Below are 15,346 nucleotides of genomic sequence, written 5' to 3' on the forward strand. Positions count from 1 at the left end.
ACCATGTATACATCTGTGGTTTACTAATCTGTATTTTCTGAATCACGATAAGATTTTTATTTAGATTTGATAAAATGTCAGCTATTTCCAAAGCATTAAGTACAGTATCTGTGCTTAATTAGACATACTGTGCTTCTATAGTGGCAAAATTATTTCAGCTGATATTTCAGCTTTGGCTAGCACCTTATGATTCATAGGACAGATTTCGTCTACATATAGAAATGTAATTAATGGAACTAAATAAGCCTATGCATTTATTGCATTACCTAAATCATCTTTTTAAAATCAGTTATGACTGGCTCATCAATTTAGCTCAACTTTGCTGTTACTTAAGTACAGTCTGAAACCAACCTCCCCAATAAATTCTAAGGCAGTCAGATCAAGGTCTTTTGTACTGTAGGTGAGCACATCATTATGCTTCATATTCATTCTCAATTTTCAGAGGCAGTTCTCCTTTATTCACTCTAATTCCAAACCATCAACATTGCTATACTGTTATTGCAGAAAGAAGCTGTTTTCCTGGCCTGCTTCATGATTGATATTATTGACGTATCTTTATCTTCTAGGTGCCCATTGCACAAGTAGCTATTCAATACCTTTGAAATATGAATGTGGTTTATTTCCAATCTATTTCCAGAAATATAAGGTGAAGCTTTTATGAGAATTATGTTCTCATGCAGTGTTCTTTAATGATTTTGTTGTTGTTACAAAATTTACCTATCCAATATAGGAACATTTCTATGAAATGAAAAGTTGTAGCATGCTGAAAATTATATAATGACCTACCAGCTCCACTATCCCAGGGGAAGGTTATGAAATGCTGCAAGAATTACTTACTATGAGCCCTGCAGAATCATGAGATTGCCTTTATACTTCAGAACAGTTAAATGACAGATGATTTAAAATCCTGAGGAAGGTAAATGTGTTAAAAAAATTAACGACTTGAATTTTGCTTGTTCTTCTGCCATGTCTTCACTTAATGTTCCCAACACACTTTGCAAGAACAAAGTGTTTAGACAACAGACATATATAGTACTTGCACACTATTTTAGGTTTATGGTATGTAGTAATCAGTGAGGTATTCAAGGATAAATGTAAGTAAACAGAATTTAGCTGGGTCTAAATTGAACAACACATTGTTTACACACTTTTTTGCATTCATTCAGGTGTGGTTATCTATTATTTTATTTACTATAAGAACAGGGCAGAAAATGCATTCAAAAGACATGGTATAGAGTGGGTTGAATAAATCTTTTGGGAAGAACTAGAAGATGTCTTTGTGTCTGGCACATCTGAAGCAGCTGTAGTTTTGCACTACCACTGCAAGATAAATGATTCATATTAAGCCCCTGACTGTACAGTTCAGTCTTCAGCAATGCAAAACAGGTGCCATGAACACAGGCTGAAGTGCAAGTTTATATTTCTGTTGTAAAAATACAGAAAGTCTGGTGTGAATACTTAGAAGTCTTTGTATGAGAACTACTGATTCTATACATCTGAAAAGCACTGGTATATGTATTTTATGTTCTGAGAAGCACTAGTTTGAGACGCCCTTATGTATTGTTCTATTTAAGTCTCTTCAGAAGCAGAACTATAACCCAAACTGCAATGTTGAAGGACATACACATGTTAAAGGGAGATGACTGTATTGCTTATCTGGTTTGGTTTACCCAAACTCAACGTGCTTTTTGCTATAATAATTTGACTCTGTACAATAATTATTTTATTGATGGGATATTTTACACTATAGCACAGTTCAAGCAACCTGATATTATGTTACATTTGCTACCTTGGATAGATTTATGTATAGACCAGTCCCACAGATTGACATCTGTGCAGCCAGCACCTTTGCTCATTGAGCAGACTGACCGTATCAGGAAGCTAACTCCACTCTCATGTTCTAATTCTACAGATACGTATGCAAAAAGCTCAAAACTTAAAATTAGCACCATTAACTTAAATAGTACTGTTCATGTGAATAAAATTAAGTACACATTAAAATAAAATGCTAGCATAAGATATTCTTAAACCCCCTTCCCAATATTATGTAATAAATGTCATATTTTTCATAAATAAAGATTTGCAACCTTGACAATAGATATCAGGCATATTTTTCACAGGATTTCACAAAGCACGCTTCAATAATACTAAAAATACCTTCTGATTTTCAGTGTATTTCAGTGGTAGCTTGTTTCTATGAGCACTACAATCTCTGTGGAAGACACTTTTTCCATTATTAGTTTCAGAGCACGCATAATCTTTGTTTGTTATTTAGTCTTATTTCAAGGACTTGAGTTAAGAAGGACTCTTTATCAAGGGAGTAGTGTTCCAATCTAACTCCCAGTAAGGTCAGTGGAAGTATTTCTATTTTCCTTCTTAGAAAAGAAACCTCATCATTGGTTGAAAACTGGTCAGAGTTATCAGCAAGAAAAACTGACCATATTGGGTGCAGTCCGTTTGGCCATGTTGAGAACAGGTGTTCATGCCAAAAAAAGCACTAGGACAAGTGGTTTCCCATGGCAGCATCAGGAAGCTGGCAAGCAGGATGCTCCTGCCAGAATCCCCAGGGAAGGCCAGGCACTCAGAGGTTCCAGCAGCTTCCAGATTATCTGCTTCTTACAGCTCTATCACCATACATCACTGTAAGCTTACTAAAGCAAATGGTATAAGCCTATGTTTGTGTTTGACTTGTCATCCAAAATCATTTAACAAAACTGCAGTCTAAACATATGAAGTATTGGGCAGAGAAGACATTCAGAGCAGCCTTGTGGAGAAGGACTTAGGGGTGTTGTAGATGAGAAAATGAACACGAGCCGGCTTCAGTGTGCACTCGCAGCCCAGAAAGCCAACCGTATCCTGGGCTCCATCAAAAGGAGCGCGACCAGCAGCAGGTCGAAGGAGGTGATCCTGCCCCTCTACTCTGCTCTCGTGAGACCTCACTTGGAGTATTGTGTGCAGTTCTGGTGTCCTCAACATAAAAAGGACATGGAACTGTTGGAACAAGTCCAGAGGAGGGCCACAAGGATGATCAGGGGACTGGAGCACCTCCCGTATGAAGACAGGCTGAGAAAGTTGGGGCTGTTCAGCCTGGAGAAGAGAAGGCTGTGTGGAGACGTCCTAGCAGCCTTCCAGTATCTGAAGAGGGCCTACAAGGATGCTGGGGATGGACTATTCATCAGGGACTGTAGTGACAGAACAAGGGGTAATGGGTTAAAACTTAAACAGGAGAAGTTTAGATTGTCTATAAGGGGGAAGTTCTTTACTGTGAGGTTGGTGAGGCACTGGAATGGGTTGCCCAGGGAGATCGTGAGTGCTCCATCCTTGGCGGTGTTCAAGACCAGGTTGGATGAGGCCTTGGGTGACATGGTTTAGTGTGGGGTGTCCCTACCCATGGCAGGGGGGTTGGAAATAGATGATCTGAAGGTCCTTTCCAACCCTAACTATTCTATGATTCTATGATTACTTCATGTGAGTTGGTTTGCAAGTACTGCCTTGAATACAGAAAGACTGAGGAAGATATAAACCCTTTCTACTGACATCTATATATGCGAATATCAACTAGAAAGCTGCACATTACAATTTTTAATGTGGTAAGGGCAAAATGAATTTTTCTATAAAGTTTATTATTTGAATACTTGCCTAGTTCTAAAGTTACATGGATTTGAGAGAATTCCAGCTATATACTTCATATAATTCTACCTGCATACTTCATAAATATCAAGGCCAAAAAGGGCAATTAAATAATTTTAGTCTGACTTCTTGTATAAGAGAGGACATCAGACTTACTGTACTGATGTTTCATATAATCTCTTTATATAATAAAGAGTATGAATACTGTAAGGAAGCCATGTAACTTGGACACTTGCAAAATTCTAGGACATGTACAGTAAGATTATAGATGGGAAGTAAATCACTATACTCCAGTACTTAGAACATTTACATGTGACCTGTGACTGGGATAAATGTTTTCTCAGTCGTATCATTGTATTGTTATGCATTACAGCATCTTGTATGCAATCTAAAACATCTTGTACTTGCCCTGTCAAAGACAAAAGCTGTGATTAAATGGACTGCTGGCACTTTCTCTGTTCTGAACCTTCTTCTTTTCCTTTGATTTTCTTTTCTGCCCAGCTTCCAGTTTTGAAAGCACTGTACACAGTGAACTGTAATGAAAAAGCAGTTAAAATAGAGGTCAGTGTGACTGATCCCTGAGGCAACATTGGTCTTCATATCTCCCTCCTTGTTAGAAGTGTACTGGCCTGACTTTTTGGAGTTATACACCTTATCTTTACAGCACAGCAGGTACCAAACTAATATGTCCTAAAAAAAAATTGCTATGCCAAGTGTAGTAGTCCAGCAGTGAACTGGAAGTGCAGTGGCCTTCCCCTCCATGGCCATAATGTTTTTGTCTTCCTCTTTAAGAAATATGCTTGTCTAATGCAGATATGTGTCAGCTGAGGGACTGTAAAAAATTTCAGAACTTCTCTAGAAGATTGTAATTTATAAGCTTCTGTATCTAACTACTCTTTCGTACCAGAAGACTATATAAAAATGAATCATTGTATATCATCAGAGTCTGTAATTAACCTTGGTAGGGGTAAACCCTTGTCATAATTAAAAAAAAATATAAAATATATTATAAATTATCAACAAAATTGAAGTTACTTAAGCAAATTCAGAAGTATGTCACATTTTTTAAAATCCAGGAAGTGAGTTGCACTGGCAATTGAATACATGTCTTTTATCTCTCAGCAATATCTAAACAATGGTATTATGGTAAAAAATGAAGTGTGCAAAGAAAGAAGTGTCCTTACTGATCACGTGAGGCTGTTTACTTTGGACAAAAGTAGCACATATTGCTAAAAACCACCCTACTTAAAACTTGCTTTAACACTGTCTGGAGACAAGCCCTAAGTCAGACAACTGTTGGTTAAGCTCCTTTAGGAAATCAATAGAGTCAAGTCTGTTGCAGAGGCCATCTTCAGAATGAGGTCTGAAATAGAACAGATGAGCTATCCCCAGGCCAGGCCAATTTTTCTTGACCCAGGCCAGTGAAGTACAGTCCCCAGCCATGCCTTCCTGCCTCTTCACTTGCTGCTGTTTAATGGCAAGGTGAGTCAGATAATTGACATGATCCAACAGGGAACTTTCTGCAGTGAGGTGGTTTTCAGCTGCATCAGCTGATTGTGCAGCCACAAATTAATTGGATCAAATTCCAAATCTAGTATGAGAAATGTGGTGGCAGCACATAGTTGTGGGCACAGGGAGTGCAGCGTTGCTACATTCTCTATCAGCTGTAGTTACCTCGAAATTAGATGCACTGTACCTTTTAACTAGATTTCTTACTTTTAGATAGCTAACTTAGGCAACCAAAGTCCCATTTCAAATGCAGTAGGAAATAATAAAAACATTCTGAACTACATCCAACAAAGGAAGCTTAACACACCTTTTTTTTAATAGTATACTCGTCGTACAACTCACACATAAAGTAGAAAAGCTGGTTTCGATAGTCACCTGTGTCTGAGAGGGCAAACCCCACACTTGGTGGATGAGTGCTCTAACCACCACGCTTTGCTGCACTATGAAAGAATGCTTTAGCCATGCTCCATCCTTGGCGGTGTTCAAGGCCAGGTTGGACAGAGCCTTGGGTGACATGGTTTAGTGTGGGGTGTCCCTGCCCATGGCAGGGGGGTTGGAACTACATGATCTCAAGGTCCTTTCCAACCCTAAGTATTCTATGATTCTATGATTCTATGATATAATACAGAGTATTCAAAGGACTCCTGTACTTCACACTGTGACAGAAAAAAGATTGTTACAGAAACTTGAGCTATGACTACTGTCATGGTTTAAACTCAGTCAGGCAAACAGCTGCTCTCTCACTGCCACCCCTTCCTCCCCCTGCTCCTGGAGGGATGGGGAGGAGAATTGAAAGAATGTAACTCTCACGGGTTGAGATAAGCACAGTCCAGTAACTAAGGTATAACACAAACCACTACTGCTACCACCTGTAATAATAATGATAAGGGAAATAACAAGGGAAGAGAATATAACCGCTCACCACACGCCGACTGACACCCTGACACCCAGCTCAACCGAGCAGCGATCTAACCCTTCTGGGTAACTGCCCCCAGTTTATATACTGGGCATGACGTGCTGTGGTATAGAATAACTCTTTAGTTAGTTTGGATCAGGTGTCCTGTCTCTGATTCCTCCCTGCTTCCCCTCCTCCCTGGCAGAGCATGAGACTCAGAAAGTCCTCGGTCAGAGTAAACATTACTGAGCAACACTAAAAACATCAGTGTTATCAGCGTTGTTCCCAGGCTGAAAGTCTAAAAACACAGCACTGCTCCAGCTACTAAGAAGGAGAAAAATGACTGCTACTGCTGAACCCAGGACAACTACAGAGTTCCGTAATGCTCCTTGAGTATAGAGTCACCTTTTTCAAAATGTTGAGTAGGATGTTGCCTGGGAAGTAAAGTTGAGTGGGAATCCTTTCAGGCTGAAGACAGTCTGAAACCATAGTTCCCCACATCTCTTATTTGCTCTTACTGCAGGACTACTGCACAAAAGCTCTGCCTGTTTTGAAAGTATTCTTACAATTCCTTTTTTAACCTATCGAGAAGAGATAAAACAGGCTCTGAGAACATCTACCATATGTCTTTTGTGAACATAATGGGGGCTGATGAATGGTGAGGAGGTAAAGCATCCTCTGACAGTATCTAGCAGATGCCGTTGAATTGAGGCAGAATCCAAAGAAAATACGCAATTCCATAAAAATAGTCCTAAGCAATAGATCACTGCTGACCTGCATCAGCTGCTGAAAACTGTTGCTGTAGAAGAGGAAAGAAGCAAAACTGGAGGCTGTGGAAAAAAATTTAGTAAAGTAAGGAAGTGGATAGTGACTGTAAATCCCTGTGGGAAGAGGCTTGGTGTTTAGTTTTCATTGGATGTGTCAGAACTCTGCCTGATGCATGCAATCACATTCATTATTGAGCATGGTTAGTTCTATTGATTGCATCTAGTGCTTCTGCACTGCTAACAGCAGTAGCACCTTTTTTTGGTTTGCACTCTTCTGGTGTGGCCATATTGCTCTTTAAGATGCGCCTCACTTGTGTGCATGTGCTCTCTTTTGCTTGATTAGTGATCCAACTAGTTCAGAGTAATTAAATAGTATAAAAAGTCCTTAGGGACAATGAGTAGGTTTTTATGTAACAGCTGAAATAGGCAGAACGTGTCATATTCAACAAGTCAAGTTGCTATTATGGGGCACACCCCACTGGAGCCAACAAGATGGTTGTACAAAGCAAAGTAGCGAGATACAACCAAAGGCCACAGAATCAGAGAATCATAGAATTATAGAATAGTTAGGGTTGGAAAGGACCTTAAGATCATCTAGCTCCAACCCCCCTGCCATGGGCAGGGACACCTCACACTAAACCATGTCACCCAAGGCCTCATCCAACCTGGCCTTGAACACTGCCAAGGACGGAGCATTCACGACCTCCCTGGGCAACCCATTCCAGTGCCTCACCAACCTCACAGTAAAGAACTTCCCCCTTATAGACAATCTAAACTTCTCCTGTTTAAGTTTTAACCCATTACCCCTTGTTCTGTCACTACAGTCCCTGATGAATAGTCCATCCCCAGCATCCTTGTAGGCCCCCTTCAGATACTGGAAGGCTGCTATGAGGTCTCCACGCAGCCTTCTCTTCTCCAGGCTGAACAGCCCCAACTTTCTCAGCCTGTCTTCATACGGGAGGTGCTCCAGTCCCCTGATCATCCTTGTGGCCCTCCTCTGGACTTGTTCCAACAGTTCCATGTCCTTTTTATGTTGAGGACACCAGAACTGCACACAATACTCCAAGTGAGGTCTCACGAGAGCAGAGTAGAGGGGCAGGATCACCTCCTTCGACCTGCTGCTGGTCGCGCTCCTTTTGATGGAGCCCAGGATACGGTTGGCTTTCTGGGCTTTGAGCGCACACTGAAGCTGGGTCATGTTCATTTTCTCATCGACAACACCCCCAAGTCCTTCTCTGCAGGGCTGCTCTGAATCTCTTCTCTGCCCAACCTGTAGCTGTGCCTAGGATTGCTCCGACCCAGGTGTAGAACCTTGCACTTGGCATAGTTAAACTTCATAAGGTTGGCATCAGCCCACCTCACAAGCGTGTCAAGGTCCCTCTGAATGGCATCCCTTCCCTCCGGCGTATCAACCGAACCACACAGCTTGGTGTCATCGGCAAACTTGCTGAGGGCTCACTCAATCCCACTGTCCATGTCACCACCAAAGATGTTGAACAAGACCGGTCCCAACACCCATCCCTGAGGGACACCACTCGTTACTGGTCTCCAGCCAGACATCGAGCCATTGACCACAACTCTTTGTGTGCGGCCATCCAGCCAGTTCTTTATCCACCGAGTGGTCCACCCATCAAATTGATGTCTCTCCAATTTAGAGACAAGGATGTCGTGTGGGACAGTGTCAAAGGCTTTGCACAAATCCAGGTAGATGACGTCAACTGCTCTGCCCATCAGTTCTGTAGCCCCATCATAGAAGGCCACCAAATTGGTCAGGCAGGATTTCCCCTTAGTGAAGCCATGCTGACTGTCACCAACCACTTTGTTGTTTTTCATGTGCCTTAGCATGCCTTCCAGGAGAATCTGCTCCAAGAGTTTGCCAGGCACAGAGGTGAGACTGACTGGTCTGTAATTCCCCGGGTCATCCATTTTCCCCTTCTTGAAAATGGGGGTTGTATTCCCCTTTTTCCAGTCTTCGAGAACTTCACCTGACTGCCAGGTGAATAGTCAAGCCTTGAATAGCCTTGAATAGTCAAGGCCCTGTGAAGAACTGATAGCTACTGATTGCAGCAGCATCTAACCATGGAGAAGTGGTCAGGCTCCCTTGCCATACTGTGAAAGAAGCCATCATAACCACCACCCTGCACCTTTGTGGTCAAGCCACCTCCTTCAGAAGTGTGACAGCATCAATAATTAAAAGACTTTGTCAGCTTGATGCATAGGGAAGCTTTGAAAATTTTCTACAGGGAGCAAATGCGTCTGGACTCGAAACCGACTCACGTCCTACCTAGGGAAGCACGAAAAAGCTCTGCAGAACCAGACAAAATAACCACCGCTTTGAACCTCCATAGCGGCCCTAACTGCCCGGCCTGAGATCTTAGGGGCGGTGCCTCAGGGAGCAAGGCACCAGGCAAGGCCAGGCCAGGCAGGGCGCCAATCCCCGCACCTGCCGAGTGCGGCGAGAGCCAGGCACCTCTCGAGCCGCGGAGACCTGCGGAGTGGGCCTCCAGGACCCTCCCGCCCGCCGGTCCGCGCTCCGGGGCAAGCCGGCGGCTGGAGCCGGCGACGGGTACCAGGCCCCGGTCGGCGTCGGCAGCGGGATCTCCCCGGTTTCCCAGCATGCTGCGCGCGGGGGACTGGCTCCCCGGCCCTGGGAGGAGGAGACAGTGGCGGAGGTACCTCGAGCTGGAGGAGGAGTCGTTGTCGCAGCCGAGAGCTTCTCTCTCCGCCGCCGCGCTGCCGGGAGGGGTGGCAGCGCCGCTCCCCCTCGCCCCGCGATGCCGCTCTTCGCCACCAACCCTTTCGACCAGGATGTGGGTGAGTGGCTCCTGCGGGACCCGGCCCGGCCCGGCCTGGCCCTCTGCCGCGGCCTCCCCCTGGGATAACCCCGAGGCCGGGCCTCCTTCCGACGTCGCTCCTGCCTCTAGCCCCCCGCGGGTTGTCGTACCGCTCGGGCTCGCCGTTGCCCGCCTGGCCTCGCGTGTGGCGCGGAGCGAGAAGCAGCAGCGGCTGGGAGCTTCCTGGCAGGTGACGGTAGTGGCTGCGGCCTGGTCGGTGACAGGACGGGGGCTGCTGCGGGCCCTGCCTGGCGGCGTGGGTCGGCGAGCCAACGGGGCGAGTACGGGGGACTTGCGGGAGACAAGCTGGCCTGCCTAGCAGAAGTAGCATTACGGCACAACAAAACAAGTACCGAGAAATGCTTGTGCTGAAGTGTTGCTGGGAGATGGAAAGTAAAATGCACTTTCTATAATTCTTCACAGACAGGCATGAGAACATTGTATTGTATTCGGCTCTTTAAAGTGAATTCCCGTGGGAGCTTTCTTGAAACTTGACGTGTTGTAGGCAGTTTTCATCCCCACCTTGCTTGTTCCAAAGCCAAAGTAGATGGAGAGGAAATGCCTGGGTTTTACTTGACAAAAGTTGTGCTTAATGCTGATGTGTCCAAAGCGAGGCATTTAAAAAATAATTTTGCACGTCTGATTTGTGATTATGTAATGGGATTTGTCCCCAACCTGCTGCTGGCGTTTGTTTTACTCTGAGTGAGAAAAGCTTTGTGTGGTGAACAGCTTAATGGACTTTTTCATCTGTGTAGATCAGTACCCTCCGCACCCACCTTAGATTACTTTTTTGCAGCAGTGTGTAACAATATGTATGTTCCTTGGCACAAATTTCCTTAGTAGCCTTTTACTTGCTGTAGCTTTCAACTACAAATACATTGTTTCTTTCTTAATGTTGTTTCAACTTCAGAAGTCTGGGCTCCAGTTTCATTCTTCCAGATCTTAAAAAAACCCCAGCAAACCCTGCTCAAAACTAATTGGAACGCGTGTATTCTGTATTTATGTTATCTGTATGTATGTTATCAGGAATTCTTTGTTGTATCTTAATAAAGCATACTTGCTCTTCTCATGTTGAACAGTTAAGAGCACTTTTCTACTCAAGACTGCCCTTTTATTTATAATTTTCTTGGTGGCAAAGTTGATGGCTATATTTTTTTCCTAATTGTTTTGCTGTCTTCTAGTGTAATTTGGCAATTGAAAATGAGGAAGAGGTTTCACTGCTTGCCAATTTTCCATGGTCCATTAGAAGATTGAAACATTGGTAATATTATATGTGAGAATGATTTGAACTAATAAGATTAAGAAGTGATAGCTAAGGTTCTGGCAAACCTTCACTTCTTCCTAAGTCAGTCTTGTAGTGAAAATCAAACTGCTTGAATGGGTTTCTCTAGAACTGAGTCTGGTAGATGCGCTTGTCAGCAAGGAGTATGCAAGGAGTAGCACCCAACTGCTACTTCAATGGTTTATTTGCTGTTTTCTGAGTGCAGAGGATGCCAACACCTTACCTACTATGCTTGCCTAGTACAATGACCAGTAGATATTTTTCAGAAGCATTATTTTGTATCCTGTATGTGCACAGGGAAATAACCACTCAGTCTCAAATTGCTCTTGGAAAAGCAGTGGGCAGTGGCCTAATTTTCACCAGTAAACACATCTTCTTTCTGATTGACTCCCTCATGATGTCCTGAGGGAGACGGAAGGAGCAGCAGGCTGTTCAGTTGGTGGCAACCTTCTTTCAGGAGCCTGCTGCCTTTATCCATCACTTAACTGGACTTGTGCCAGGGAGATGGGAATGATGAAGTCTCCTGGAAAGTATCCCTGGGCCCTTCTTCCCCAAGGCCCCTTGGGAATGTGCTATTATCTGGATGAACTTCTTGGCAGGCTTCATAAGATAACGTCAGCTGTGAGTAAGGTCTCATGTTCTCGGGAAACTTCCAAAAGTTGCCAAGCAGTAGTGTTATTTTTCAGTTCTTTTCTCAGAGTGAAAGTTGAGTGCTCTGCTTTTGTTCTTGCCAAGCAAGAAAGTTTTCTTTTGAAAGTTGGATTCCTGAAGCAGGAAGGCAGTCAAAAGCTATTCTTAATTTCATGTGGATTTAGACATTGGTGTGGTTGACAGTATTGCTGTGATAGCTGGGCATTCTTGTCTACGTGACAGCTAATCTGTACTGTGTAATAGTTGGAAATTATTTTGGAACCATTTAGGATGATGGATTGCAGAGAACACATCTGGAACTAGGTTGTTTTCCATTGTTTTGAGGAGCATAAGTATCTCTAAGTTCAGAAGGAGAAATTCCCCTGTTTGTCTGGCCAGTCATCGGCATTTGGCTAGTTGTGGTAGCGTGCTTCTGCTGTGGAACATGGTCATAATAGTGTCATCCATTTAGTGTCAACTTTGTACAGAGATTTTGAGGGTGCATCTCTTCTTAGGGTGTGGTTGGCAAAATAATGTTGCTTATGACTACTGTTAAACTAATAATATTAAAGAATGCTTTAAGCTGCCCAGAAATTTGAGGTCAGCCATTGTCATCTTCAAAGAATCCAGATCTCTGGATGAAGCCCAAATACTTTGTTTTGTTTTCTGAACCCTCTTTTTATCATATTTAAGACTACTTCAGCAGGAAGGGATGCTAATCATTGGTGACACAAGTTCGCGTGGGTTTTCATAATCAAGTCTGAGAACCTGTGACAGTGTGTCCAAGTAAGGAACATAATCTTGGAATCTAATAAATGAAAAAATCTTTAAGCTACTGGACCATTGAGCTTATAATTAAGAGACTGAGCCTTCATTTAAGGGGTTAGAATCAATTGTGTTCTTATTAGTTTGATGTGAAGTCTGTTTCTGTGAGATTTCACAACCTTAATCATAAAATTCCCAGAGAATTGTTCCTGAGAAATGCAGGTTTGTCTGTAAGTTTAATGCAGCCAAAGTAATGGTGAAATGTGTTGTAAAAACTAAGAGACCGTTTGCTAATCTGTCATGACGAGCTAATTAGTAATGTAGCGGTGATTAGGCTAGGTTTGATGAAGAACTCCCTGCTAAAGCAGTTCTGAAGTGTCATTTAGATGTTATCTCAAGAATAAAATCTGTAAATATGGAGTTAATGTAGTCATTCTAACTTGATGTCAAGCATTGTCTTCAGTGTCAGGGCTACCCCTCAGGAATCCTTGATTCAAGAAATCGGGGAGAAAGTCTGGAGAAAGGAAGTATTTTCCTTGGTTAAGGAGGGTTTGGCTAGAGATCATTTAGATGAGCTTGACATCCACAAGTCTATAGGCCCTGATGGGATGCATCCACAATTGCTGAGGGAGGTGGTGGACATCATTGCTAGGCCACCCGTGATCATATGTGAAAGGTCATGGCAATCGGGAGAGGTGCCTGAATACTGGAAGAAAACAGTACCCCAGTCTTCAACAGGGCAAGAAGGAGGACCCTGGTAATTACAGGCCAGTCAGCCTCACCTCAATTCCTGGAAAGTAAAGGCTGGGGACTGACCTGCTGCAGAATAGGTCTGCGAAGAAGGACCTGGAGTTCCTGGTGGACGAGTTATTCAGGAGCTAGCAATGTACCCTTCTGACTGAGGAGGCCAATGATATCCTGGGCTGCATTAGGAAGAGTGTGGCCAGCAGGTCAAGAGAGGTTATCCCCCCTCTCTTCTCTGCTCTGCTCTGGTGAAGCTGCATCTGGAGTACTGTGTCCAGTTGTGGGCTCCCCAGTTCAAGAAAGACAAGGAACTGCTGCAGAGGGTCCAGCAAAGGACTAAGAGTGTGATAAAGGGACTGGAGCACCTCTCATGAGGAAAGGCTGAGGGAGCTAGGCCAGTTCAGCCCACAGAAGAGAAGGCTCAGAGTGGATCTGCTCAATGTGCTTAAGTATCTGAAGGGAGAGTGCCAAGAGGATGGGGCCAGACTCTTCTCAGCGGTGCCAGGTGATAGGACAAGAGGCTATGGTCATAAACTAAAGCACAGGCAGTTTCACCTGAACATGAGGAAGAACTTTACTGTGAGGGTGACTGAGCGTTCGAGTAGGTTCTGCCCAGAGAGGCTGTGGAGTCTCTTTCCCTGGAGATATTCAAGAACTGTCTCTACACAAGCCTGAGTAATGTGGTCTAGGTTACCTTGCTTGAGCAGGTAGGTTGGACTAGATGATCCCCTCCAACCTCAACCATTCTGTGACTTTGTGATTGTAAACAATCTATATTGTAAGTAGAGAACTTACTCCCTGCTTATTATTTCTGAAGTTTTATAAGCTTTAATAAATACGGGTTCTGGTATGAGTTGTCATAAAATCACTCATGATTTTAAAAGCAGGTGTTTAAAAATACAGGGGGGCTGTTTGCGTGATTTTTTCTCTTTCACCTGGTAAGGAGTGAAGGCAGTACTTGCACTTAGTCTAGTTTGCAATGTGTAATGGTTTGAAGCACCACAAGAGTGGGAAGAATGATTCAATCTCACTATTTACAGTAGTAGAAAATTAAGAAAGTATTTTAGTAATATAGTAGAACTGTCAACCTGATATGACTTGCAATGATTTTTCACACATTTTATTAACTACAGCAGTTAGTGATCATTTTATACTTGCAACCCTTTGGATATTTAATAGTATGCATGAATTACATATGATTGTACGTATCAGTGTACATCAGTGTACAGTCTGATGTTATTAGGATGTAAGAAATGTTTTGACTATGATTCCTATTTGCATGTAATGAAATACTTTCACTATTTAAACTCATTATTCTTTAGCTTTATTCCCTTGGTTAGCCAACATTTCCAAAACCATCCAGTTACATGTCTCCCTAAGACCATCCTTTTTCTGTTTAGGCCAGGTTTGCCAAAAGGAGGGAAAATAGTTGCAGAGGAGATTTTTGACCCCAGATAATTATGGAGACTACAGATTGTGAGTTAACTTCTGGCTGCAATGGAAGATGTATTCCAAGGTTTTAGTTCAGCTTGTCATGAGTCTGGCACTTTTTTGCCCAAGTTGGCCTACTGCTTTTCTCAGAGTTGTTTTAGATAGAAGGGCATTAACTGTAAGCTAGCAGGGAGGCTGAGTAGAAAATGCGTGGGAAGAAGCTATAACCACCCCTTTTTTCAGTTATTTATAAATGTTTATGAAAAACAAGAACTTTTCTCTAAAGATACCTTTGGTGTATGTTCTCAGTGAAAAATGGCAACACTGACAGGATAAAAAAGAGTGGAATACCTCTTCTGTATGAAAGCCAACAAACAGATCCTTTTCAGTATCTCTTTCTGAAAATTAATCACCAGACTCTGAGTTCAGCTGGGCAATTTGAAGCAAACATATTGCATTCCATAGTTTTTGTAGACCGTACTTTCCTGGTAATTCTTTTTCATTCCTCCCTGGGAAGAGCTGTAATTTTAAGTGCTTCCTCTCATTTCAGCAGTTGACAGTGTGAGTTATAATATAAATATTCAGAAGAATCAAAGTAGGTCTCCAACATGTAAAATCTGTTCCTCTAGCTGATAAATATAACACTGTATATTTCATAGAATCGTAGAATCAATTAGGTTGGAAAGGACCTTTAAGATCAAGTCCAACCATTACCCCAGGACTGCCAAAGCCACCATTAATCCATGTCACTGAGGGCCTCATCTAAACAGTTTTTTGAACACTTCCCGGGATGGTGATTCCAGCACTTCCCTGGACAACCTGTTCCAATGCCTGAGCACCCTCTTGGTGAAGAAATTTT

At 43.0% G+C, this 15,346-nt stretch overlaps 1 protein-coding gene across 2 annotated transcripts in view; it reads left to right on the top strand.

Annotated features, from left to right (window-relative positions):
- Window positions 1-9,288: 9,288 nt before the first annotated feature.
- Window positions 9,289-15,346, top strand: part of STAM (signal transducing adaptor molecule) — a 37,569-nt gene continuing 31,511 nt past the window's right edge. For both annotated transcript variants that reach the window (XM_080639590.1, XM_080639591.1), the window contains exon 1: window positions 9,289-9,615. In XM_080639590.1, the coding sequence (XP_080495716.1) occupies window positions 9,576-9,615 (40 nt within the window). In that variant the 5' untranslated portion in view covers window positions 9,289-9,575. The remainder of the gene's footprint in view (window positions 9,616-15,346) is intronic.

This window comes from Psittacula echo, assembly GCF_963264785.1.
Source record: "Psittacula echo genome assembly, chromosome: 2".
NCBI lineage: Eukaryota > Metazoa > Chordata > Aves > Psittaciformes > Psittacidae > Psittacula > Psittacula echo.